At 39.4% G+C, this 26,768-nt stretch overlaps 1 protein-coding gene across 1 annotated transcript in view; it reads left to right on the top strand.

Moving 5' to 3' along the window:
* Positions 1–26,520, top strand: part of PIAS1 (protein inhibitor of activated STAT 1) — a 59,990-nt gene extending 33,470 nt beyond the window's left edge. Inside the window, 13 exon segments of the mRNA XM_067305440.1 lie at positions 6,999–7,083; positions 7,683–7,730; positions 9,309–9,399; positions 10,061–10,195; positions 13,342–13,447; positions 14,914–14,987; positions 20,439–20,599; positions 22,251–22,381; positions 22,686–22,863; positions 24,148–24,290; positions 24,634–24,671; positions 26,223–26,412; positions 26,415–26,520. Of these exon segments, the coding sequence (XP_067161541.1) occupies positions 6,999–7,083; positions 7,683–7,730; positions 9,309–9,399; positions 10,061–10,195; positions 13,342–13,447; positions 14,914–14,987; positions 20,439–20,599; positions 22,251–22,381; positions 22,686–22,863; positions 24,148–24,290; positions 24,634–24,671; positions 26,223–26,412; positions 26,415–26,458 (1,424 nt within the window). The 3' untranslated portion in view covers positions 26,459–26,520.
* Positions 26,521–26,768: the final 248 nt, after the last annotated feature.

Here is a 26,768-nt window from a genome sequence, read left to right as displayed (position 1 = left end):
TGACAAAAGAGAAAGGGGATCTAGGAGTTGTCGTAGCTCTAAACGCTGGTTCGGTGTGGCCAAATTCTCGCCGGCGGCTGGTTCCTGCGGGACGGGCTCCGTTTCCGCACAGCCCTACGGCTCCGGTCGGGGTAGAGCATGCTGCTTGGGCCGGGTCCGACGTGGCTGTAGCGGGTAGCAATAGCCTTTCCTCGTGCCGCGGGGGGCGGCTCTGGGGGGAAGGCTCAGGTGATGTCCTGCGTATTGCGCAGGCTGGATGCCTTCGGTGGGCCGCAGGAAGCGGAGGGGCCCAGTGGGTTGCCATTTAAAAGGTGCCGCTCGATTCTAGAAGATGGTGGGAGCGTGGTGCTAAAAGGTTGTGGTTAGTAGAAAGGAAATGTTGATGTATAAATGCTTATGTTACATAGGAACTTCGTAAATTGTGGTGGTTTGAAAAGGGCTGGTGATGCCGTCCTGAGATGCAGGTCCCAGGAAGGTGTCTCCTGCCCCGGGGAGCAGCTTGGTTTCTGCCCGTCTGCAGCTATTGCAAGGTACCGTATGGAGGCTTTTGACCTCGCCTCCAACAGGGACCATGTGAACGAACCCGCTTCTGGATTGATACAGCAGGACTTGGCAAAACTAAGTTATTAAGAGCTCTGTGTGTGTAGTACTGTATTATGAATTTCCTGGCTTCTGTTGCAATTTAACATAATTCAAAGCCTGTCTGAAATTATAACTTCTTAAAAGGTAAACCTCTTCTGGACTTTAATCTGAATGCAAGAATTTTGGTCTTGACTTGGAACCAATGTCTTAACTTTTCAGTAGTGATATTTTAAAGAGGACTGAACATAAATTGATGCAATGCCTTCTGCTGTTTAAAAGAATAAAAAAAAGCAAAATGGCTTTGTTGAAACAAAATGAGGTATCTTGCATATTTGAGGAAGATGTATTTATACAAGAATTACCTATGTGTTGGGTGACAACTTCTATGATGTTTAGGTTTTTCTAGTTAATGTTTTGACAAATTTAACTGATCAAAATTATGTACTGTATCAGCTTAGTCAATAAGCAATTAGACAAAAATTTATCTCACAGCGTTTAGCAGAAATTTGCTATGTTCCTGATACTCTTACTTAACATAACTATTTCTGTCTACAGAAATAAACATGCTATTATTAGAAATCATTGGTAATAGGCCAATTCAGTTATGATTTTTCTCTTGTCCTGGTCTAAGATAGTTATTGCAGTATAAAAAGTAAGTTATATTAGTCAGAGTAAATTGCTGTATTAGAAGGTAATATATTCTCTCAACTATTTAATAAGCTGTCCTTTGCGATGAAAGATGGGAAAGATTAACCTCAGTGTGTTGGCAGTATGACGTTCAGCTGCCGTTGCCTTAGGAAGCATCCCACAACCTCAACAATATGATAGTATCAGATTCATTAAAGGTTTTAAGGTATCTGTTCTTGAATGGAAATTTAAAGACTAGCTATTTCTCAAGTCAGCAAGAGGTATTTTACTGCAGAAAGATTGTGTGACTATTTTTAGCCATGGGTACTGGTGAGGTGGAACAGAATATTTTTAGAGCTGTAGAAAATTCTGCCACTCAAGCTGGGTTCCCCCCTCCCCCCCGCCCCTCACTCTAGTGCTACAGCATTTTTTAAAATAAAGAATAAAATCAGTAGGAAGTGTGTGTGTGTATATATATATACATATGTACATATGTATATATATATATATATATATAAACTCTATGCACATGTGTGTGGATGTGTATATATTTTTTAAGTATTTTGCGCCTGTGAATGATGACCTAATGTATTAAGACAGTTTTTGCTCAGATTTTGCAGACTTATTACTCATGAAAAAACATTTATTAAAATTTACAACCAGCAAAGGATAATTGGGTCACTTGGATTTAATGTATGCCTATCCTATATGCTATTTGGATCAGTAGCTGAATGAGCAAAACATGAAATAATTCAGGAAACTGTGGCAGTGGTGAACTGGTAAGAAGAACAGCTTTGAAGAAGAGGCTCCACTCTGTAGCATTTCTGCAACATTTTATGCTTTTTAGTGTGTTGCACTAACGTAGGAACCTGCAGAGGAAACTGAAGTGAACTTGTGCCAGTTTTTAATAAGTGCACATATATATTTACAAGAAAATGCAGATTTTGTTCATTCCTTTTCCTGGATCTAACTTGGATGAATGAAGGATAAGTAAATACTCCCACTCCACCCTCGAGCCCCTCCTGGCCCCCAAAACCAGTGACACTCCCGAGGACGAGGGGATTTGTATATGGCTCATCTGAAACTGTTCTTGTTGGCACCTGTTTAGTTAAATAAGTGTGTGTGGAAAGCTTTTTATTACACATTTTCAAAAATCTGCCCTTTCAGATATTTGAATTATTCAGGAAACTTTTTAGCAACAAGGTAAAGCAATACTTGTAATTAGTGATATTTTTAAAGTACCGAGCCTTTGTTCTTTATATGTAAATAACAATAATAAGAGACACTTGTGCATTGTATGTTGCTCGAATTTCTTTCTGAGATTGCAAAGGCAGTGGCTTATAGACCGCTGCTAACTAATCCTCCGAGCTCTGTACCATTCGGAGACTGCGAAAGAAAAGGTTATAAAATTTAATAATTCATAGTTGTGGAAAAAATGATCTTGGCAACTTTCATACGAATGTTCATATTAATTCTGTTGTGCTGGCTAGATCCCCTCTTTATTATATTATATGTTCTATTTTATCTGCTCAGTTTTCAACTGGAGATCTATTTTTGCCTTTCCTTTGCTAAATAATAACAGTTGTTTGCAGGGCACAGCTGCCATCTCTAGCCCTCAAAATGATTTTCTTGTGTAAAATTACATATATGCATAATTCTGGTTTTAAGCACACTCCAGATCTTTAAAAGTAAACTGTTTCACTTACCAAAACCTATTCAGTGCTTCTAAACCCAGCAGAAATACTAGATGAATTAATAACAGTCTGTTAGCTTTTGTACGCTCCTGAATTTCAGACTTCCTCTAGCTTTTCCTCGCAAAATCGGAAGTTCTTAGAGGCAGGGGAGTTCGTATGGTCATAGATGAGCTTGGAAGCCTAGTCGTCAATGGAAAGCTGCTAAATTAGCTCAGTTTAACATATTCTGCATCATTTGTAGGGTAAATACATCTAGAAATAACATGCAGAGAATAAAAGGATAGTGAGAAAATGTATGTGAGAAGATCAGAGAAAACCACAAACTTCTTTTTGGGACTCCACAGAAAACATTTCTCATCTCCCTTCTTCCCTTCCAATGCTTTTGTTTCGCTCGCCGGATCTGCCCTGCTGCGTATCCCCGGCCCTCCAAGACGAGCCGCAGACCCGCAGCAGCTGCCCTCCGACCCCGGCAAGGCCACAGCCCCCAGCTTCGCCTTGCATTAGGACATGAGCAGCGGCATAAATTGGCAGTTGGTTTTAAAGGATGGTAAATAGAGACTTTCTGAAGCTATTTGTTTTCCTTGCCATATTTTACCGACCTCTGCTTGAATTGGCTGCCCCTGGCTTTGCCGCAGCGGAGGGTGGCAGCTGCAGGGGCTGGTTCCCGGCGGAGCGGCCGGCTGGGAAGGCAGTGCCGGCGGCACAGCAGCAATTGTGGAAGCTTAACTGAAAGCTAGGAAACGGAAGCAATGCTGTTAACCGCTACAGACAGCCCTTGTAAAACCTGCGTGTTTTTAAATGTGGTAGCCTAGTATTTTCCCTGCCGCTCACGGACTCTTTACAGCTTGCTTAGCATGTGTTAAGCTGGTTCTGTGTGGTGCTCGTGTAGCTTGTTCTTGTCACTTCTTAGTATCATGCTGAATGTAAAAATTCAAATGCTGTCTTTATAATTGGCTGAAGTATGCCCGTTTGCAGAGGTTAGACATGCTTCTGGTAGCACACACTGAATTGTGCAATTTGCGTTTGAATTTGCTCTTTTTCAGGGTGGCAGTTTTGCTTCCAAGAGGCAGAATTGCACCCTGATACTAGGTCGAGGGTCCCACTGTAGCTATCTTCCAGCTGTGCGCTGTTCTGAGTAATGGGGCTCCTCGAGTGCGCTGGTACATCTTTGCCCCCTCTTTCTTTACTGCTCAATATGTCAAGAGTTTTGATGTCTTTTTAAGATTGGCTTCTGGATCATCTTTCCCTAATTAACAAGTTGTTCCTTCTTTGCAATTTGGCAGTGCTGCCAAGGGTAATCACAATGATTGCTTGTACACAAAAGCAGGGTATTGCAAACACGGCCGGTGTATATTAATGCTGTTTTGCAGCTAAGATGAGATCAAGTAGCGTGTGATGAAGTACATCTCTGATCACTGGGGACCATTGATCTATCAGCTCATAGACTTTTGCTTACAATTATTAAGATGAGCTCATGAGAAGTTAATAGCCAAATATAAGAAACAACGATAGAGGCCTTTGGTTTTTGTTCTTTGAGTTAAATTGAAAATATTTGAAAACAAACAAGCAAAAAATACCCACTGCAGCCTTCCTGCTTACCTTTTTCAGTTTAGGTGAATTCTAGGTAAGAAGAAATTCATTGACTATAGAGCGCAGAACCCAGTTCTTATTAATGCTTGGCTTTCTGTGATTTTTTTTTTTTTTTAAAGGTTGTGAGTTTGAAGTGGCTGTTTCTGCTGCTAAATTGTTTGATCAAGCAGAGGCTATTTAATGCCTTGTTAATGTGCTAGCAATACAGCTCATGAGGAAAACCTGAATTATGGAGGCTTCCATGTCAGCGCTGAAGAATGTACTTTGGCATTTTCTGCCATTCTAACATGTAATGCTTTAATTTGGCCAATGTCAAAAGCACCATGAAACTGAATGTAGAAACTTGAGACTCCCTTTCCAAGATCACAGATTGTTATAGAGCAAAAATAAGTGGTGGATTAATACCAGCCGGTCAGGAAGGGGGGGAATTGAGTTTTGGGATCTCTTTTGCTGCTTTGGTCAGTTATTTTCTTCTTCTAGCACCGCACAAAATGGGTATTAGCTGTTTGAGTGTACCTGTAAACTGGGAATGCTGCAAAACCCAAGCAGGCAAAATGCCGAGCAGCTGAGAGGGGAAAAGACGACTGGGGAGACTTGGTTTTAGATTGTTCTTGTTGTTAACTGCTGTTAAACTTCTCTGAGTAATTAAGTCCTTAATGAAGGTAGCTTTTGTTAAACATTCAACAGCCTTGTCCAACAATTAAAGGTGTTGGAGTTCACAACAAACATTCCCAAAACTTTCCAGAACTTCTCTAGTAAAAGCAGAACTGAAATTTCTAAGGTAAAGCAAACAATTCATGGGAAGAAAATAAAAACAAATGTTCAGGCCACCTTTAAACATGTAAAAATGTGAAATAATAACTTGAGTTAATTTAATGGTCTGACGTGCAAGGGATTATTTAACTTGGTCAGCTAATTTCTCTTTTGTCGATTACAATATATAATACTGATCTTGTCATTTATAGCCAACGATAGGTGTAAACTATATATACACAAAATATTATAAAAGATTTTCATTGCTTATTGTAAATGTGTTTATTCTTCCTGCAAATTCTTACATTGTCATAGTACGACTGGCTGTCATCTTGAGCCTTGCATGTCCTTCTTTTGAGAAAAGGAATTGAGAATCTATTAAAACCAGGTGGTGGATACTGTAGGCCTGAGGGTCTAACTAAACATTGGCTTGATGCTCCATGCTGCACCCAGTCCACAGAGTGCTTTTGGACATTACAGTAGAACGTTTTATTAATAAATGTTTTTTAGTTTCTATTTGTGTATTTCGGGAAACACTCAGGGTATACCCAATATGATAATTGCATTGGAAATGATGGGAAAGAAAATGTAAGTGCATGAATATAAACAATATTCAAGAAAATGTAATTCTTTTAAAAATATTTACTACTGCCAGTATTTTTGCAAAAGCTGTTATTCAGCGTAGGTTATTTATTCTTGCCCACATAGTTTTAGTGGTGGTGTGCCCACAAGTCTGAATGACGAAGAAGGTATTACAGATCACACAGGGGCTGCTCTTGGTGTATTCTGAGTGCAGTAATTGCTCCACACAGTAACTAACAAATGAACTACATATGGTTGTTGCATATAATATAATAAAATTCACATGTTTTGTAGCATTAATGTACAAGAAAATATAAATGTAATTTTGTGAGTTTGCTGCTGTTAATACTTATACTAAGTCAATGTCAATTCTGTGGTTGTTTCTGACCAACCACATGGAGGTTTTTAACAAAATATCTGAAGCATCACCCCAAAGTATTCACTTATCTGTCACTCAGGATTGAGTTGGGAAGTGCATTATAGTAAAACAAAAAATGATAAGCGTATTGACTGTTTAATACACAACATAGTCATTGGAGATGTTTAATGTTCTTTGGTTTTCAGCAGATGCATTAATTGTTAAGTATGATTTGTTCTGTAGCACAAAGTTGAAGATTTTATCTCTGTTGTGTGTATCTCATGAGATGCTTGTATGCTATATACTTGTTGCATTTAGCTCTATAAGATATTCTCCTGAAGCACCTAGAGGAGTTGTGTATGTTGTACTTCTCAGTCACTCTGTTTGCTTTTACAGGCTAATCCATGATCTTGTGTGTTAAAGGAAATTAAAAAAAACTTATTGATGAGGATTCCTAAACATTTTTTTATTTAATATCAAACACTTACAGTTAAGTTACCATGACTGACAGAAAGTCTTAAGCTGATCTGTCTCTGCTTTGCTGTTGTCTGTATCACTTTTTTAATATATAGTCTATATATAAATATATAGCTTGTTTATTTTATTTTTATTTACAAAAGGCTTTAAATGGCAAATTTCTTGTTGGTTTTGAAATTGTTTGCAGAAACAGATGTGTCATGCTGTTGTGCTTGCTATAAAATTATATGTGTGTGTATGTGTGTATATATGTAGACACTTTAATGAAAGGGTGTAGCTCCGACTATTCTCTATTTGCTGTTTTTTAAAAATGATGCTTTCTTGTTTTCTTCTAGCATCAGATAATAGTCAGCGATTTCGAGAAACCTGCTTTGCGTTTGCACTGACACCACAACAAGTGCAGCAAATCAGCAGTTCAATGTAAGTGAGTTTTATTGATAGTACAGTATTTAAACTCCAAAAAAGAATGAGCTTACTTTAACTTTTCTTTTAAAATGTGATCTTAAAGCACACAGAAGAGTGCATAGTGCCTCAGAGAATACTCTTTTGGGCAATTCTTCTCTCTTTTGTATGTAAGATGATGGAAAGGGAAGCAGCAAGGAAGAGAGAATTAATGCCACCACTGTCCAGTGAAGAGTGGGCAGATTTCTCTTGTACTACCTACAAATCACGTAATTCTCCTACCTGCAGCCCTTTTTCACTGCTGGCCAATTCCTGTGTTGAGTTCTATGTTTACTCAGTTTAAAGATGTGTGTAGTAACCCGTCGGTACAGTATACCAAAAGAAGAGAATGGTAGAGGTGAGATGAGAATGTAATTGAATTATTTACTCTGAAGAATAAAAAGTACATTTTTTTTTAGTGTGTCTTAAGGATGGTGGTTTGACTGACCAGAGGAAGGAAAGCGTGGTATGCAAAAGGGTCGACACACACAAGGGTCAACTTATAGCAAACTCTGAAAATGCATTAATGAACCTACTATATAAGTAACACATTGTAACCTGTGTTTTGTCTTTGCCAGGGATATTTCTGGGACCAAATGTGACTTCACAGTACAGGTCCAGCTAAGGTATGTGTTCATATGGCCTGTTCTCGATGCTGCTGTTTTTAAAAATATTTTGGAAATGTAAAGTATCAAATATATGCTCCCCAGCAAGTCTGTCTTACCTTTGTGGAAGAGAGTCTCATCCTACTGTCTGTAGAAAAGTTTGTTGCTGGGGATTTCAGCTACTGGCTGCTTTGGAAAGGACAGGCTTAACTACTTGTCTCTGTTATATGCAGCTTTCCTGAAGCTCCTGGTGGCCTGATATCTGGCGTGTCAGAATTCTGCATGTAGTGCATGCTATAACCAACTGATTTTTCTTCAGTTCATTGTTTTAGATTGTGCGTATGCTCCTTCCCTTAATTCCGAATCTGTCAGATTCCAGGTGCCTTGGCCTTCAGACTCCATGTGCAGGGAGGGTTGTTTTTCCTAAGAGAAGCCAAACACTGTATTTGCTGGGCATGGCAACCCAAGATCTACTTTTCTGCTGGGAATGGGAGGCAAGATTTTGGGAATCACTGTATTTGATCTTAACCTGTTGGTTATTTAGAGGTTTCAACAAATTTATCGGAAGCTGGTTAAATTCTATATATCCCTGTAATTCTCTGTAAGGGTTTGAGCAGACCTTACAGCAGAGCTGACTTCACAGCTTGCCCTCCTTGTCAAAATGGCTGTCTTGCTGTCTTGCCTTCCATCCCTCTGCTCCTGGCTGCACTGTCTCACTCCTTTCTTGCACTGGATCTGGTGTTTGCATGACTACATGGTGAGCTGTTAACTCTGCAGACAAGAAAGCAAGTGCTTTTGGGTCTTGTTTGTCAGGTTAACTTCTGCTGATCTGCAAGTTAAATTGGCTTGGTGAGGGGTCAGGTGAACAAAAGGGAAGGGGAAGGAAGGAGAGAAAACAAGGACAGAAGGAAACTCCCCTTTTTGAGAGCAGCAACCTGTTAGGCTCAGCTGCGTTGCATAGCTATACCCTGATGTGAAGGTATGCTTGAGTGTCCCTGGAAGAAATCCAGTGGATTTGAGAGGGTCCTTTAGGTCTGTCCTTTGAATGTGCATTCCCTGCAGCCTTGGGCCTATCAGCACTTTGTAGGGCGAGGGAGGGTCTGTCTTATTTTGGTTCCAGTAGCAAATAAGCCTTTGAAATAGCATTAGCAAAAACTGGCTGAACTGAAGTAAAAGGCTTGACATAGCATCTGATGCTGTAGCTGAATAGCTGGCTGGCTTATTGAAGTTCGGAGGAGGGACAGTTGAACAGATGGCTTGTATTGTCGTTTGTGAACAGTCAAGAAGAGGTCAGGCAGGAGGAGTGGTGGGAAAGAAGCCGGATGGTCTATCTATTGTAGCAGGAACCTGCCTGTCTGAATGGTTCTGCTGTTAGACAGACCCAGTCTGAGGAATTTGAGGAACCTGTGGCCACCTTAACCCACACCTGTAATTTTGGGGGGCTTTCCTGCTTATTGAGCCATACAACTAATCTGAGGACTGTGTTTAGCAGGATTTGGCATGCTCTCATAGCTTGGTTGGAAAAAAATTCCTCCTAGGAATGGGTGGTCTTTTAAGTCATTTTAGAAGTGAAAGGTGATGGAAGCTCTTTGCTTTCAGGTTTTGTTTATCAGAGACCAGTTGTCCACAAGAAGATCACTTCCCACCCAATCTGTGTGTGAAAGTAAATGGGAAACCATGCAGCCTTCCAGTAAGTAAGATATTATTTGGGTTTATATAATCAGGTAGCATTGTTATGAACTGTCTGTCAGAAACGTGCCTGAGCATTTATCCTAACCTTTGTTTTCACATTTTGGAGTGTTTGAATGAAGGTGGATGGATGAATGAAAAGACAGTTAAGTAAATTGTTTGTCACGAGACCAGCCAATAGATCTGGAAGATTAATTTTCTAACAGAGTGACAGTAAACTTTTATGTTCTAGAAACATCTGGTGAATCTGGCTGAAATTGGACCCTGTTTTTTGGAGGTCAAGTGTGCAGGGAAAAGACCGTCACTGGCCAACAGGACAAGAGAGACACTGACTTATAGTACTGGGGCACTGCCCAGGGTTAGATTGGGTGGTTTTAGCCAGGCAGGTTGAATAGGAATATTGCCAGCGGAGAAAGGTGGGATGCCAAAGGCTCCCCTTAGTATTCCCATGGGCAGGGTTAGGATGTTGTGTATGGAAAAGGACTTGTGAAATACCAGGTATTGTACTGTCTGCCATGTATATTTTTAAATTGAAGAGGGAGCCTGGTTCGGGTGGAATACAGAGCTTTTATTGGGGCAGGATTTTGGGGAGAGGGGAGGGAGAAGAGAAGAGCACTTTTTTTTTTTTTTTGCTGTAAGTTAAAAAATGCTTTAATTTCTAGGGCTATCTTCCACCAACCAAAAATGGTGTTGAACCAAAGCGACCTAGCCGACCAATCAACATTACCTCACTTGTCAGATTATCCACCACGGTACCAAACACAATCGTTGTTTCGTGGACTGCAGAAATTGGAAGAGTAAGTAACTTTATGTGGTACATAATGCTGCCTAAGCTTATTAATTTCTGTTTTGGCATATGTTTGAAAGATTTGAAAGATAAGCAAGTTTAATTGTGCAGAAAATACTTCATGGTTTAGCAATAGGCTGTTCCTTCTCTTGATTGCATTTCTCTGTTACTTTACACCAGGCAGATATGGCACGCTTCCCTAGATCAGTAGCCCTCAAATTTTTTCATAGTGTAACCTCTGCTCTTCGTCCATGCACCCGCCTGTCTTTGTGACTCATTGAGGGCCCACATAGTAAGTTCAAGAAATCTTACATTGGGTTTTTTGTTTAGCTTTAGACTTCAAGCTTTTCCTGATTTTGAGGCTTGACAAACCTTATCTTGGATTCAACTTTTAACTGACCTACTAACATGTGACATTCTATACAGATTGGTGTTGCTTAACCCTGAAAAAGTAGACAGCAAAGCATAGCAACTCAATAGTGTCCAGAAAATATAACTTTCCTATTTCATATTTCTGTTTTCACAAACATCCACATACTTAATATTAAAGAAGTCATATTTTTATAATCTTTTTTGTGTCTGAGGGGATTATAAAATTGCTTGTGTTCCACTAGACTAGTTATATCTGAAACAACCTGCAAAAAGTCACTTTAAGTTGTTCCATGAATCAGTGCATTGGCTCTCACTGATGACAAACAGCTGCTAGATATACATTACAAAATCAATACATACTTGAAAAATTGTGGCTTTGTCGTTGCAACCATCTTGTTTTTTGAAGTCCTGAGAATTATCTTGAGATGAAACTTTTTCCAAGAACTTGTCTGTCTACAAAGCCCAGGGTTCTTGAACCAAATGGGAAAAACGCTTATAGCCCAACTGTGCACAACAGCCCAATATAAAACATCATGCTGGTATTTCTCTCCTTCCCTGTCATGATGAATTTCTTGTCAAGTGTAAAAGAGTCTCCATTCAGGTTATAGAATAAATGATTGTTGAATACTTTTTTAAAGTCATCTTTTATCTAACAAGAACTGCAGGCATCTGAAATAAGCGTTTGAAAATAAACCTATTTTGATTTACATTGCAGAAGTGGCTGCACACAAGTTGATGAATCCTGATTATTGCTGTGAATACAGTGCTGCACTTTTGCTTTAGAATACAGACAAGGATTTAGGGAAAAGAAATGCCACAAATCTGCATGGACTCTAAGCTGCTCTGTAGTGAACTAGCCTGTTTTCTCAGACTTCTTAGATATTTCAGTTATCTAAAACTTATTGGATACCTTTTAACTTATAATACAAAATTGAAGATAGTGGCAAATTCTTAGTGTATTTCATGAGAATGATATGTCAGTCAGAACATCCCCACTCGTGAGAAGTAATGCTTCTTAATCTGATTGTTTGTGATCTTGACAGTTAAATGTGAGGAATTATTTTATTTTCGGATGTGCCTGTAAAGTACAAAATCTGAATTCCCTATCTCCCCTTCCCTTAAGAGTCAATTGCTTGTCTCAACTGGTATACTCTACCTTTCCCGAAGTCATAACTGTGATTTTTACACAATCTGTTTCAAAAGCCTTCTGTACAAGACGCCTTGGGCAAGTTCCTAGCTTTGTAGATTCAAGCTGTCGGTAAATAATTTCACAATGTTAATTAGCATTTTTCTAACTTCTATACTAATTGAGGCATTAAACAAACAAGTTAAAGCAGTAGTGTTTTTTAACGATGTGAGAAGCATTCGTTTTAAGAATAAAATATGTAAAATGTGGTGTTTCTGATTCTATTTCAATTTGTGTGATTTTTATGGTAAGATAAATTACTGAAATCCCATCTTCATATTCTGGTAGCATCCTAAATAACAAATGGTGAATGTCACAAGTGTATGGGGGTTTTTTGGTTGTGGTTTTGTTTTGTGGGAACATACTTGAGAGTTGCTGGAGTGGGGGGAAGGAGCCCTAAATTTTTCAATTTAAAATGTATGAATATTGCTACAAGTTTAGCCATATAAATATAACTAAATATACATATGCTTTATAGCAAAAAGTAATTGGTACCCCCTGATGTGAGAGCATAAATCTTGTCCTTGCTGCTTGTTTCCTGGGGGTTGCTGAGGAATGCACAGTACAGTGCCACGTTTTTAGAAAGATAGTGTTACCGCTGTTGTTAGTAGCTTAGAAGAAAAATGAGAAGTTCCAAAATCTAAGACTCTGGTCTGAAAACGTTTAGTGATGTCAGCAGGAGCCCTCTGCCAGCCCTGCTCTGCCGTGCTGGCGGGGAGCGGGCAGTGTCGGTGGGAGCGCGTCCGGCTCGCTCGCACGCCGGATTCCCCTCTGCCGTGGCAGAAGTGCAGATCCCTGGCTTTCTGCTGACACAGAGAAGGAACATTCGCGTGATCTGTTCTGCTGACTCTGAAGGGGGGAAGTAACTGAAGCTCAAGCAATGGGAAAGACAGGCAGTTGGGAGGGGTAATTTCTTGCCCGCTAGATGCACTAGAGTACATCCTGACCCCGCCGAACGCTTGAACTCTTTAACTCTGATTTCTGTTAAGCTTCAGCAGTCAAGTAGCTCTAGCATTTCATAGCCAATACAAGAAGATAAGAAAAAGAAGGTTGGACAGTGCTTCCAGATTGAGCAGGAAATATTGCAGATGATGCATGTTTTTAATGACTGCTTTTGAAAAGACATCACTGTTGATTTTCATATATTGAAAGAAAAAAAAACTTTATAAAAAGTAAGTTTTAATCAAATTTGTCCTGACAGCTTCCCTTAAATGTATCAGCACAAGAGCAGGACCTAACGTTATTTATGTAAAATCATCCTTTTAAGATGGCCTGTAGGCTACACGGCCCAAGTTAAATACAAAACTTTCAGAAGTGTCCTAACTGCTGTTGTAAAGCAGAAGGAATAGCTTCTCTTGCAGCTAGATCTAGTCTCCGTGAAGCCTGTCACTTCTGTCACATCTCTAAAACTCCAGCCCTGTGAACTTGTTAAAACATGATGGGTTTTGTCTGGTCTGAAAACTTTGCCGTTTAACATCTTGTAATTACTGTAGAAACACAAGGCCCTGCAAGCACATAAATTGCATAAGCGTTGTATAAAATAAGCGGTTTTGATTGAAACCGTTTGATTTTGTTTTGCTCTTTGTTCTGTTTTCTAGAACTATTCCATGGCAGTCTATCTCGTAAAGCAGCTGTCCTCCACGGTTTTGCTGCAGAGGTTGCGAGCCAAAGGGATTCGGAATCCTGATCACTCGCGAGCACTAAGTACGTCTGATATACTTGTTAACGAAAAAGGAAAAAAGAGCTTTTGTGAAAGGCGATTTGAAATAGCGCTGTACTAACCGAGGTTTGGACTTCCTACAATTCTCTGGGTTTTGAGAATCTGATAGTGCTGTTCTTTGTATTCAGCTGAAATCCAGAGACTCGGAGGCCTTTGTTTGTATTAGGAGCCAGTCCAGGAACCCTGTTGACACTGTGAAGGGAAAAATGCGAGAGAGACTCTTTCAGTTCAGTTCTGCTGGTTGTGTTTCTTTAAAAAGAGCAACGATATTTATATAGTCAACTGATAATTCAGTACCTTGAACAAGCTAAACTAAATGACTGATATTGAACCGTGATGGTGGTGTGCTGGAGGAAAGTCTTGGTCACTGTTTTTTTTGTTCCTGTGGTGCAGTGTTGCGGAGTGAGCTCCGGGAGAGACGGTCTAGCGTAATACCTCCCCTCCGCCAAATCCAAGTGCAAGGTTTCCTCCTTTGTTGTTTCCCTGACACGTACACATTGTTATAAGTTTATGTAATAAAAATCCAAACAAACACTGCTGCATGCATTGCTTTTCTAGGGAAAGGATGAAAAAACAAACACCTGACAGCTGTTGGTCGCCCTCTTTAATGTCTAATTGGGAGATGCTCAGATGATGTGTATAGTACACTGTATGGGACCTTCTACGGAAGGGAAGAAACTAGCTCACCAATAAACACAGTGCTGCAAAGCCAGTGTATTAATTGTATTGTATTAACGTAGCATGATGATTTCAATACACAAAAATCTAGCGATGAGTTTCCAGGTAGCAATAAGGGTTATTTTGGGTTCCTAGAGCAGCTAGTGTGTGGAATTGACTTGTTCATGGAGACTGTGCCTGCTTGTAGAGCAGTCTTCTATAGACACAAATCAAGGACAGTGGAGATGGAAGTCTTCTGTAGTGTTAGTATTTCACTGCAGTTATTTAAAGCCCTAATTTTGTCAGGGTACTTCTGTTACTTTTTTGTTTCCCAAGTAGTTTTTTCAATGTTAAATGACAGGGTCGCAGTGCTTGTCCATGTGAAAGTTACTAACATGTTAATATTGGGTTGTTTTTTTTGTTTTAACTTGTCCATTGTTAACTTCAGGCGCTTGATGTGGCTGATGTTTTTGGAAGATTTTGAATAATTTTCAAGTATGTAGTTGCATGTATATGAAAAGAGCCATCTCTGTATAAATAATTTTTCTAGGGATCTTGGTTTAAGATGAGCTTTTCCTACTTCTGGCTTACTTAAATGTTGTAATTTATGATCTTCCTAGAGAGTAAAGACTGCTTAGATTACATGTTTACTGTGGGAGTGTGAAACAATACTCACTGCTGCCTGCTTCCAGTAGACATGGCAAAAGTTTAGTGCATATAGTTTAAGGCTTGCTTTACTTCTCTATCATCCAGTTTGTGTCATACATTAATGTTTTCTTCTTTCAAATAACAGTTAAAGAGAAACTGACTGCAGATCCAGATAGTGAAATAGCGACAACAAGCTTAAGGGTTTCTCTTCTTTGTCCAGTAAGTATTTTCAATTCCCTCAAAACTGATTCTGATAGAAATGTGGCTGTTCTGGCACAAGTTTTCAGTAGATGTTAGCTTGTGTTTACTTGCGTGTTAACTTTGGGGGTAGGATCTGGTGCTGAAGTGATCTAGCAGTGTGCTTAAGCATATGATTTACCCCTGAGCAGATGAGTATTCCGTTAACTTGAAAATGCTATTCAAAACTATATGTAAGAGTACATTTAAATCTGTCACTAGATCATGTGAGTGTCTGTGCAGCTTGGGTCCTTGGTGCTTGGTTGTGATAAAACCACTCTCAGCAGTAAGGTAGGTGAATCTGTCTACTAAAAATACCTCTTAAGTTGGTGTCTGGAGCCACAGAATTGAACATCTTTTAACTGAAGTTGATTATATGCATGTATACACTTTGAGCATTTTATAGTCTTAGATTAGAAATGAAGCAGTGTTCTAGAGGATGTTCAAACAAAATTGTTGCCAAATTTGAACAGGGAGAAGTTGCTCAAATTGGTGCAACTGGGCACAAATCCTCTATCTGACAAGTAGCATGCAAGATTCAGATCCACTGAATGGGGAAGTTGCAGAGACTGATTATTTCTTCATCTGTTAATTGGTTGTTAACCAGGTAGATAGAGGAATAAGCATTAGTTTATACTGGGTTTTATATTATCACTGGCTGAACTGCACAATATTAATATTATGTGCACTCTTTATCTCTTTGTGCTCTTTTTTAAATTTCACACTGCTTCAAAATACTTGCTCTCTGCATTGATTGACATAGTCTCTTTATTGCAGCATAACTTTTTAACCTCTTGTTGAGATTAAGGATACATCTGTTTCCTGATTTGGCTCAATCTGCTCATGCTTGACAAGAAACTTTCGGTTTCGAAACCTAAAGAAAAAAAGCTGACTTTTTTCTGGCAAAATCGAAGCTTATTTTTCAAGTTATTAAATATCTGCTTAAACTCCAGCAACGCAGAGATAAACTTCTACATATGAAAGCTCTGTTTTGCAAAATGTACAGTTGACATTGCTGTTTCTTTTTTATAGAAGTACATACATTTCTCAGATTATTATAAATTTTTAAATGTGGTATTTTTGTGATCTTCAGTCTTTGACTTTCTCCACAACAATATTGATGCTAACTGTAAATAATAATGCATTTGTAAGGAATTTATTCATTTATAAGGAAGACACAGGGACTGCATTAAAGATCAGTATTTCACTTTTTTTTTTTTTTTTTTTAAACTATAACCTAGTGATCTTTAATCTTATGAATCTATGCCTTGTATCAAGAGTTATGCAGCTTTGGAATACTTCAGTATTCCAGGTCGACGCTTGGCAGCTTATTTTGCTGAGTTGTTACAGTTGAATTCTTGTGGTGCTGTTAGTACTTCATTATTCTAGAAAGTACAATGACAGTCTTGTTAGAGTGGTGGGGTTTTCTTTTGTTTTTTTTAAGTCTCTAGGCACCATGTTCCTACCACTTAAAATTAATTAGATTCCAATACAGAAAAAAAATAGTAATCCATTAGTAGGAATTAAATGACTAAGAGTTTAAAAGTCCATACGTATTAATTCATTATCTTAAATGAATCCTTGTGTATCTTCTGGAGTTATAGATGTTTAATTCAATACTCAATTTGTCAAAACTATCAGTTAAGGCAGTTATGTTTCTTTATAGATCATTCCATTTGAGTTTTCTGACAAAATACTTCTGCTTGTCCTAATCACGTCCCTCATCAATAAAAGTTGTTCAGCTGTGCTTTTAGATGCACCTTTTTTCTAGCTGACTGGTTCAGATGAGTTAATACTAGAGCAAGAAGATATTCTAGAAGACTGTTTTTAGGATTGCAAGTTTACAAACACCTAAAGATGTCAAATTATTTTACTTTCTCAAAGCTTTGTCAGTGAAGAAAATGAAATACCAATCTGACATTGGGACATAGCTCTTATGAAGTCCTGCCTTTTTTCATTTTTTCCTCTTAAATTAATTCTTTTCTAATAAATTACACAGAACAAAGTCTACAGTGGATTATTTTGAGCATGTTTGTTTCTGTGTCCTTTAAATAATGTCTACAAAATATACACACTTGACCAATTTATTCCAGCCCCCCCCCCACCCCCACCCCCCACCCCAAATACTTTCCGCATTTGGTGCTGTCTGGTTTCACTGTAGCTCATAGAATAGTCCACCGTTGCAAAAGCTTTTTGGAACAGGGACTGCACCTTCCAAACTGTCCTCTAAGTAGGAAGATAGTGATGGGAATTTACTCGCATGATTCGGTCCTCAGTTCTGAATGTAATTTTATTATAAACTACATATTTTCACTTGCTAATTTGTAAGCATCTGGCTCAGGGAGAATTTTTTTATAGATATTTTGTGCTTGATTTCAAATGCTTGAGTGTTTGAACAGTGTATGCTTTGAAAGTACAAATGATTATTTGGTCTCCAAGAGCAGAACCAAAAATTAAAATGTAATGCATCTTCAGCTCTATTGATGGGAGGATGCTGTTCCTCCAGTCTCGTGCACGATGGGTGGGATTGTCTCATGTATCTACTTCAGTAGAATAAATGGGATTGCATATCTGCTTAAGGTGGCAGGTTTAGACTTTAAAACCTTTATTTTGCCCTCCAAAGAAGTGCAGTGAGGCAGTGTCCTCTGAATGTGTTCTGGTTTGCCCCTGAGCTTTTTTTAGCTCGTAGAGGCCTGCTCTCCCTCAGAGAGGTTCTCATGTAGGTATAAGAAAAAGCTGTGTTTAACTGTTGGCTGAATCTATCTAAGATTCAGCAGGCAAAGGGGCTGTAGTGAAGATGTATTTCAGGAAGACACTTGAATTCATGTTTTTTTCAATTAAAAATAAATCCTCAGGCTCTGCAGCTGGACAAAATACTTAGCTGAACAAAAATTGCAAATCTAGCATTTACTGTAGGCTTGCAGTTTTGTTTACAAATTCTTAACTCCTGTTTTGGGTGCATTTTTTTTTTAACTTGAAAAGATGGCTATGTTTTATAAGCTTGTAAAAGAAATTAATGCAGTGTTTCTTTGGCTGACAAAAGGCAGGAATCAAAACAGTAACAGCGCTGGGAAAGACCGTTCTGCAGAAGTTGGGCGCATCCCTCCGTTTATGCCCTTCTCTTTTGTCCGCTTTGACACAGCTTGGCCAGTATGGCAGAGCTGATCCAGGGTGTTCAATGCCAAAAATGGGAAAGGAGACATGAACTTGTTAACGCTGCGCGTGCCGTTTCTCTCTGCGTGTGTACGGGTCCTGTTAAATCCAATTGCTACATAGAAATTATAGGCACAGTTTTGATACCAAAAGCTTGTGAAACCGTTTCAGGTTTCAATGTGCTTTTTCACTTGGGAGATGGGGTATGTATGTTCTTCGTGCAGCATGTCTCTGACCCTTGTTGTTTTTATTTTGCATCCTATATAAGCATCCAGGTTTTGCCTCCGGTGCCCTTACTCTTGATCCTGGCTGAGCTGGGAGACTCTTATTGTGCCCAAAAGACAAATGAGCCATTGACCTGCCATCTGGGAGCGCGGAATTCATAACAGCCGTGGCTGAGGGGGCCTCGCTTTCCTGGGGGGTTGGTTATGTGGCAGAAATAATGTGCTTGGTCATGGATTTGGGAGAGGGAGGGGGGTTGCCAACACATGGCGCCGCGAGCACCTCCTGCCGTCTGATCTCCACCAGGTCCTGCGGCCCCCGGGGAGGTCCCCGCTCCCCTCCTGTCTGGCGGCCGGTTTCCTGCCAGCGACCTACGGCAGGGAAGGGAAGCGCGCGGCACCGCAGTATGGCCGAGTTTGCCGCGAACGGGGTGGAGAGGTTTCTGCTTATGGGGGGATGCAAAAAGCATCATGGAGGAGGCAGTGGACTGCGAGCAGAGCCTTTGTTCTTGATATTGTTTTTAGCTTTCTGATAGTGCGAGATTGAGTGCCATCCTGTGGCACCCATCTTGTATTGCCGGTAATCAGTATGCGTGACCATATTGCTTGCTTAAGCCATACTAAAAACAGTTCCTCCTACTATCCTGTTAGACCGGCTGAGGGTTCTCAGATGAAGCCACCATGTATGTTTTGGTCAAATACATGCAACTTGAAAAAAAACCCCTTCAAATACTTGGTATAAATTGTTCTTAATAAAGTGTTTTTGGTTTTTGGTTTTTTTTTCATGGGGGGAAAACTCTTGTTTAGAAATCTCTTACTTTTTGCATTCAGTGTTGTCAATTAACCCCCCTTCTAAACTGCAACATAAGTACTTAGCCCGAAAAAATCTGCTTGTTTTTTGAGGAAAGGAAACACATTTATTGCAGATTCATATGAAATTTCTTTTGACTGTCAAAATCAATTTTGCGGTCAGCATAATCATGTGTTGGTGCTTTGTGGTCTCGGATGGCGCTGAGCTATCTAACCCAAATGAAGATATTCCTGTGGTAGAATTCAGTCCAAACACCTGCTGTGTGTAGCTGTCCTATGTTTGTCTGCTCTGCTCAAGCGCTCGTGTGCTTTTTGTATTGAAGTCGGTATACAGTTTGTGTTAAAGGTGCTTTGTGCTGGCCTGCCAAACCCTGCTGTCCTGGACCTTCTGCAAACGTGAAGGAAAGGGTGGTCCCTGTCTGAAAGCGTGTCCTAGAACTCATTCTCCTCCTGCGTCGTCTTCCAGTAACGTTTGCAGGCTCTTTATAAGGTCTAAAAGATATAATGTACGGTAGGGGATAGCCAACTATTTGTATTTTACCTAAGAAAAAAGCAGCAGAATTCCAGGTTACCTCACAACTGTATGCCAGAAGGAGAATAGCAGTTTCTTAATAGTTAACAAATGTGACTTTTTCTTGAGTAGTAACTTCCTGACAGTCCCTTGGAAAAAGCAAGGAAAATAATGGAGTTAGAGAAACAAGCATGCCAGGAAATGAGCCGTAATCTTGCAAGTGCATTTCTGTCTGCTCGCTTCTGTGAGTGTAAAGTTAAACAAGTAAACAGTTACAGTAATGCTCTGATGACTGAAATATGGACAGTAGCTTGAATACACACTTACATTAGCTATAAGTGATAGGAAAGGACTGAACCGTGTTTATCAGCTTTTAAAATACTAACAAAGGAGAAGAATTTTTTTTCTCACAGTTAGCCCAGAACATGGGCATGTGACAGGAGGCTGCTGGCCTCTGGTTTGGGAATGGGAGTGTGAAAGGATGTCGTCTGCTGTTTCCTTTATCAGACGTAGTCAAAATGTCACTTTTGTTGACATTTTTTTTTGTTGATGCTGTGATCAAGTCCACAAATGAGGAAGAGTGGAACTGTATATGTGGGGTGTCTTTTAATCTAAACTTGGTTTTGTGTTAGTTCGTTCTTGAGTAGATCTCAACCTGTCTCTGTCTCTTTTCAGACACTAAAGTCCTGTTCAGTTTAATACCAAGATGATGCAATTTTTTTTTCTTTTCTTTTCAAGCTTGGTAAAATGCGGCTAACTATACCGTGTAGGGCCCTGACTTGTTCACACCTGCAATGTTTTGATGCCACTTTGTATATTCAAATGAATGAAAAGAAACCAACTTGGGTTTGCCCCGTCTGTGACAAGAAGGCTCCCTATGAGCATCTTATTATTGATGGGTAAGTAATGTTTGAATCAAATGATGGACATAATTTACACTTTCTGCTTACTGTTTTTGTGCAGTAGAGAATACAGAGCATACCTCTAAAATCTTGATTATCTGGATATGAGATGTTCTGTTGGTGAAAAAACTCCTAATCCAGGTGCATGTTCATTTGGTGTTCTGGAAGAATTGAGGTGATCTCCAATTGTTAAAATTAGTAATAATTAAAGGTATTCCTTCTAACGTTTGTGCTATCCTCCCTAAAATAGTTTTGTTAGGGGGAGGGAGCGTTTTTCTCTCCCTCGCCCCGACCCCTACCCCAGGAACTACTGCACAAATCTGACATAGTTTATAGCAGATGCTCATGTTAGATCAAATAAATATTGCCATCCCCCAGATGCATTTTGAATTTCATGTACAATTTCACACTTGGGGAGTTGCTATATATAGGAAATGACAGAGGGATTGATTCCCTGGTACTGCCTACCTGCAGAACATTTAAAAAAACTAGTATTAGTCTCTATGAAGAAATGTCGAGTATGAATTCCTGGATTTTAGTTCCTTAGATAGGAACCTTCTTTCCAAAGCTTGATCAAGGAGGAGAACAAGTAGAGAATGTTTTACTCAAACAAGCCAGAACGCCACCCTCACCCCCCGCTCCCCATAAATCATAGAGTCTTTTTTAGTGAATGAGTGCTTCATTTTGGTGACCTGCCAGCGAAGCATAAGATTTTGTTGGAATTCTCTTTGATCTCCTGTGAAAAGAGCTCTCGTGGAGATACTCAGGGGTTGCACAGGCTGCTTTGGATTCATGGACCCCTGGATTTGCAAGTCCTCTGCTTTGGATCAAAGAACTGGAGTTGCTTGTTTGAGGTGTCAGTCAATAATAGTAAAGACTAACAGTGGTAATGATCAAAACAATGTATTGTTCTTATTTCTTCTTGTGTTGCCAGGTGTGGATGTCAGAGATTAGGTGATAAAATTAAAGCATTCCATAGAGAATGTTATCTCTAGAAAATCTTTCAGTCTGGGAAAGAGTGAGCTTTCTCACTATTTTAAAGCAAAACTCTTTCCTACACAGAACCACGTGAATAGTCTTGGTCAAAAGCTGCAAATCCCACTGGGAGTGATGTGGTGCCAGCATCCTAGAAGTCTTAGGAGACACAGCTAGGAGGAGAGGCTGTGAGTTTAGATTGTCATGCTCGGCTTCTGTTAGGAAGTTTCCATTAAAAAAGGGGGAAAAAAGAGATTTCAGGAATTATTTGTCTTGATATACTCAGATGTGTCAACTCCTTTAGAATATGGGCTTCCTTCGTCAGTTAAATATGGTCAAAGATAAACGTGGATAAATAAGGGATTCTTCATGTTCATTGTTCCTTCATTTTGGGAAATGGGGCATTTTGTGTCATAAGATCCAGGTCGTTCCACATCTGTACCTCTTTTAAGTGAATATGCAGGGTTTTATTTTAGATAATATTTAAATTTTTCAGTGACCCCTTGTTATTAAGGGAACAGATGAGGAGGGGCAGTATAGCAAAATTTCTCACTTAAGTCTTTTTCAGCACTGTAGTTTAAACTTGCATTGACTAATAATAAAGATATTGGAAGAGAAATTTGAGTTAAGCTCTTTCTGAGGACTGATTCTAAAGGGTTTTTTTGATTGACAGGTTGTTCATGGAAATCCTGAAGTATTGTACAGACTGTGATGAAATTCAGTTTAAGGAGGATGGATCGTGGGCTCCTATGAGATCAAAAAAGGAAGTGCAGGAAGTAACTGCATCTTACAACGGAGTTGATGGTAAGTCTGTGTTTGGACTGAATGCTGTGCTGCTGAACTGTTTCAAGTATTGAAGTTCCCTTAACTCTGATGCAAGATGTTTATTTTTGCATGTTGCTTGTAGCTTTTGATCAGTTACAAGAAAGATAGTTTGAGCAATGCCAATTTGGGGTTGATTGTGCTTTTAAGATTATTAGCAATGTTATATAATTTTTGTCTTTCGTTCTGAATTATAAGCTTTGTTTGTGAAAGCGTATAGCAAGCTGTGATGATATGATTCTAGTATTGTAAACTATAGCTTATAACGTTGGCTTACTTTTTATAGGGTGCATAAGCTCTTCCTTGGAACATCAGGTGTCTTCTCATCAACAATCAAATAAAAATAAGAAAGTAGAAGTGATTGATTTAACCATAGATAGCTCATCAGATGAAGAGGAAGAGGAACCATCTGCAAAGAGAAGCTGTCCTTCCATATCTCCAGCGTCACCATTAAATAATAAGGGGTGAGAAAAAAGCACATAGTCCAATGCAGAGAGAATATATTCACATGGCAGAGTATTGATAAATTTCAAAAGAAATTGTATCTGGAAAGCTCTGTGTTTAGAGTACATCCCGGTATAGTATGGGTTGTAGCAAATGAGTTTGATCTCAGCTTGTAAGGCATGAAAAGATGGAATACAAAAATATGCTATATAATATATAAAATGTATACAACATGTAGAGAAAGCTGTCTATGCTTTTATAGCTTTTCAAAAGTAAATTTTGGGGGTGTTAAATGCATAACACTATCTAAACAGTTTTGTAAATGGATCTTGTGAAAATAAGTACAAAGTGGTGCCAGAAGTTGTGTCTTAAAAGTATGTTTTTGTGGATTTGGAAATGTTTTTCTTCCACAGAAAAATATAGAAGCAGCATATAGGAAGGGAGAGCAGTGAGAAACATCCTTGGGTGTGGTGTGGGAGTGTGGGGGTTTTGCCAGTGATTACTGCCAGCAGCATGGTAATAAGAATGCCAGAACAACCTGATTACACCTAAGTAGCCAGGCTGTTAATAGCACACTGTTTACATAAACCCATGGGGATGAAAACTGAGGCTAAACCGAAGGGATCCTGTTGTTGAAGTGTTTACTACCCCGGTGATGTAAACTACTCAGTGATCACTTAAAACTCTTCAAGACCTTTTTGGCTGTCTTCCATTGCTAATTACCTTGTAGAGCATATAGAAATAACTGTTGTATTGTTCTGTGGATTTTAAATTATTTTTTGTATTAAAATACCTTTAGGATTATTTTGTTCTTGCTTAAGAGTATTTGTAGTATATTTGTAGCAGAGATCCCAATACCATTTATACTGAGAGCCATCAGTTTCTATTGTTTAAGATTTGGGATTTTTTCTTCGCTTATAATTTTGCTAAACTTTAACTGTTTGGGCTGAAATCTTCTGTGCAGCTCTGTCTCAGCCTGAATTACTTAACTTTTCTGGTAAAATGTTGTTGCGAGAACAAAGCTTTGGAAACGTGATGCTCATTGCTCTCTTTAGTCCCTACAACACTCACTGAGGTGCTGTAGCATCTTGATGCTTTCTAGCGAAGCTTTGAAATTTAGTAGGGGAGTGGTTTTGCACCTGTTATGTAATTCATAAGGTGTACAAATTTAACACGACTGTGTGTTAAATTTGACAAGCAGGCATACCCTCCGTGAGTCAGCAACAGGAATCTTCAAATGCTGTTTTTCAGCATTAAAGCCAAGACTATTTTTTATGCTTATAACAAATCTTTGTTTCTTCCAGCATTTTAAATTTACCCCATCAAGCATCTCCTGTGTCAAGAACACCAAGCCTTCCTGCTGTCGACACAAGCTACATCAATACATCACTTATCCAAGACTACAGGCATCCATTCCATATGACACCTATGCCTTATGACCTGCAAGGTAAACTTCTGATTTTTCTTTTCTGTGAGTACAGCTCCCTGGGCAATAATGACTACTACAAAAGGATTTAAATGTGCAGCGGTTTGGCAGTGCAGTGATGCAAAGTATTATTTGATATACACAGAAGCTAAGATGGCGTTTTTAAAAAAAAGTTTAGCTTAGTGTCTTAATATTTTAAAAGCTCCATCTCTCTTGCAAGTGAGGGAATCCAGCAGTGAAGAGAATCTGAAATTTCATCAGAATTATGCTGGTTAAATTGATTCTTATTTCAAAAAAATGGTAGAAAAATGGGGAGGTGCTTGTTTGTTTTGAAAGCTTACCTTTTTCCTTTGGCTCTTTACAGGGTTAGACTTCTTCCCTTTCCTGTCAGGAGACAATCAGGTAAGTCAAGGAAAATCAAGACATAGGGCAGAAATTCTTTTTTGAGAAAGACTTCATGGCTTGGATATATAGGCGAGGAAGGAATGGACATATGATGTAGGTGTAATGCAGGCTGCAGCTTTATTTCATACACACAGAAACTGTAACTCAAAATGAGCATCATCTAAATTTGGGTGTAGGATAAGGGTGTAACAGAAGATAAACACTTTATTTGCCAAGGTTATCCTCAGTCAGCTGTTGTCTTGTGGAACAACCCTTCGCCACGGCAGAAAGTCCACCAGCCAGCTCCTTAGTTTTTCAGACCTGAGCTCTGACCTTTGGTCATCTGACAATGCTGGGCCCTACCACTGGGACTCTTGCTAGTCCTCTTGACAATTCTGAGAGTCAGGGGCAACTCTCTTTTTTCTGAGGCTGCAAAGAAGAGGAAAATTTGGTCCTGGCCAACCTGGTTTCCTAGCAAAATTTCTTGGCATCAGTAAGTGCCTGTTCATACCATGCTTCCCACCTTTTTGTAAGTAATTACTGAAGTAGGCCAGGTTGGTACTGGCTTCTCCAGTTTTGGGAACTAAACAGGTCATTCTCAAAGGACATCTAGGTTGGTAGGCCCTCCCACTTGATCACTTTTCCTCCTGTGCCTCCAAGAAGAAAAGGGGACTGGGGTGGCTTGCCTGCCCTTTCTCCATTCATGTCTGTTCCTCAGTCTCAAGTAGCAGAATTGCACTGAATGCAGAGGGATGCTCTCAGGTGACAATTAAGACCAGAGTCTGTGTTGTAGAATTCGGGTTCAGAAAAGCTATCTTGATATTCAGTAAAATGTAAGTATGAAAACTATTCTGAAACAAGTATTGTGAAAGTCTGGTGCTGCATTGATATGGCATAATTATGCCAGTGCATATATGTCAGAGAACCAGGCTGAGTAGCCTGCATGGATGTTTCATGACAGCGGACAGAAATGATATCAAAGCGAAATTATGGAGGTAAATCTGGTTCTTGGCAGCTAAAGTTCTTGCCTTTTGGGGCTGCCCTTCAAAAAGTATAACTTGGAACAGTCCTTGCTTCCCCCTGATGGGACTAAGCATGCTATTTCTAAATGCATTTTTCACAGAAGTATGCTTTCCTTCACCAGCAGTGATTAGCACATAGTTTCACCAGCTGTGGTTGGTCTGTGACTTTTGAGCGGAGGAGAGGGATGGCAAAAAGTTTCTTTGAATTTTGGGGAATTTTTCCACGAAGGAATTTTTTGAAGAGGTAAAAGAGTGCTGCTTCTTACTGTTTCTTGCCATTTGGGTGTCTTGCAATATTGTTGCTTTTCTAGTGCTTGCTTTTACTAATACCAATATTTTCAGTTTCTTTTGGCTTCAGAAATCAGGGGCTGCAGAGGTAAAAGTTCACTACATCGGTCTGCTTACCTTACAGAAAGGTTGAGTAGGCAAGCTGGTGGGAACTCCAGAAGCTGACAGAGCTTTAGCTTACAAATATATTTTTGTGCTGGTCTGAAGAAAAACTATGGTGTCTGAAATGTAACTTGAAAATGTTGTTTTTCCCCCCCAGCATTACAACACCTCCCTTCTTGCTGCTGCAGCTGCGGCAGTTTCTGCATCAGATGATCAAGAACTCTTACACTCTCGTTTTTTCCCATACACTTCATCTCAGATGTTTCTCGATCAGCTAAATGCAGGAGGAAGCAGTACTCTGCCGGCCACAAATGGTAGCAATAGTGGCAGTAACAGCAGTCTTGTTTCCTCCAACAGCCTGCGAGAGAATCATGGTCATCCAGTTGCAAGTAGAAGCAGCACGGACACGGCGTCTATCTTTGGTATCATACCAGACATTATTTCATTGGACTGAGTTTTGGAGTAAATGAACTTGTCAGAGGAGATCTTTGTGCTTGGTTTTACCTTATTATGTTTAGAAACATAGACAAGTTTTTTTCCTTTTTTAGGGAAAAAAATTTACATGTACAGAGAACAAAACTATATTTTCAGTTTTACTTTTGTATATAAACCTAAGATGGCCTCACTGGTAAAAATAAAAAAAAAAAAATCACAAAACAAAAAATGACAAAAACAAAAAAGAAACTTCAGTTCATTTTTATGG

The sequence above is a fragment of the Apteryx mantelli genome, chromosome 15, assembly GCF_036417845.1.
Source record: "Apteryx mantelli isolate bAptMan1 chromosome 15, bAptMan1.hap1, whole genome shotgun sequence".
In the NCBI taxonomy this organism is placed as follows: domain Eukaryota; kingdom Metazoa; phylum Chordata; class Aves; order Apterygiformes; family Apterygidae; genus Apteryx; species Apteryx mantelli.
The sequence above is the reverse complement of the archived record's forward strand: the minus strand, read 5'-3'. Positions and strand labels throughout refer to the sequence as shown.